The following is a 788-nucleotide window of genomic DNA, read 5'->3' as shown; positions in this document are numbered from 1 at the left end:
TGCCCCTAGCTGAGCCCCCCCCTGCCCCAGGCAGCCCCCAAAGCCCCCCGGGATGGGGTTGCCCCGTGGCTACGGGGTGCGTGGCTCCTCCACCAGGGTTTGGCTCTCGCTGCCCTCGGTGTGTGCCTGGGGAGAAGCCCGGGGGGGGGTTTTATCCCCTCCTTGGGGGTGATGCTCCCACAGCACAACCCTGCCCCCTGCAGAACCACAGCAACTCCGACGTGGTTGCCATCGACTGCCACGTGAAGCTGGCCCCCAACGAGGAGATGAACTTGCACTTGCGTGGCAACCTGTGGATGAAGTCTCTGAAAGCAGTGAGTCCTCCCGAGGTTTTTGAGTAGAGAGCCCTCCAAAGGAGCCCTCACCCCACAAAAAAACGTGTTCTGGAGTTGTTTTTTTTTCTCTCTCCTGCAATTGCAGTCCCACCCAAGGAGCCTGGGCATGTGTGGGGTGATTTCTGTGTTCAAGTCCAACGTGTTCTATCAGCGAGTGCACCCAACGTGCCACGCAGCACCTCGGCATGGGGAGCTGGGTCCCAGGCAGGCATTTTTGCTGCAGTTTAGGCACTCTCACTCTTTGACCCTCATCATCCTCCCCCACAGATGCAGCACACGGGCACGGAGCTGTGCTGGGGAGCAAAGCTGGGGGGCAGCACCCACTGGGGTCCCTCTCTCCAAGAAGGACCTTGAGGGGCTGGAGCGTGGCCAGCGAAGGGCAACGAAGGTGCTGGGGAAGGGTCTAGAGCCCAAGTGTGGGGAGGAGCAGCTGAGGGAGCTGGGGGTGCTGAG

General features: G+C 61.5%; 1 protein-coding gene across 1 annotated transcript in view; it reads left to right on the top strand.

The window, feature by feature from the left end:
* ITGA11 (integrin, alpha 11) overlaps positions 1 to 788 on the top strand; it is a gene marked incomplete at both ends in the record, with an annotated part of 22,143 nt that overhangs the window by 20,407 nt on the left and 948 nt on the right. Inside the window, one exon of the mRNA XM_008941031.1 lies at positions 204 to 314. Coding sequence (XP_008939279.1) covers positions 204 to 314 — 111 coding nt within the window. The remainder of the gene's footprint in view (positions 1 to 203; positions 315 to 788) is intronic.

This window comes from Merops nubicus, unplaced genomic scaffold (assembly GCF_000691845.1).
Source record: "Merops nubicus isolate BGI_N331 unplaced genomic scaffold, ASM69184v1 scaffold26995, whole genome shotgun sequence".
Lineage (NCBI taxonomy): Eukaryota > Metazoa > Chordata > Aves > Coraciiformes > Meropidae > Merops > Merops nubicus.
The sequence above is the reverse complement of the archived record's forward strand: the minus strand, read 5'-3'. Positions and strand labels throughout refer to the sequence as shown.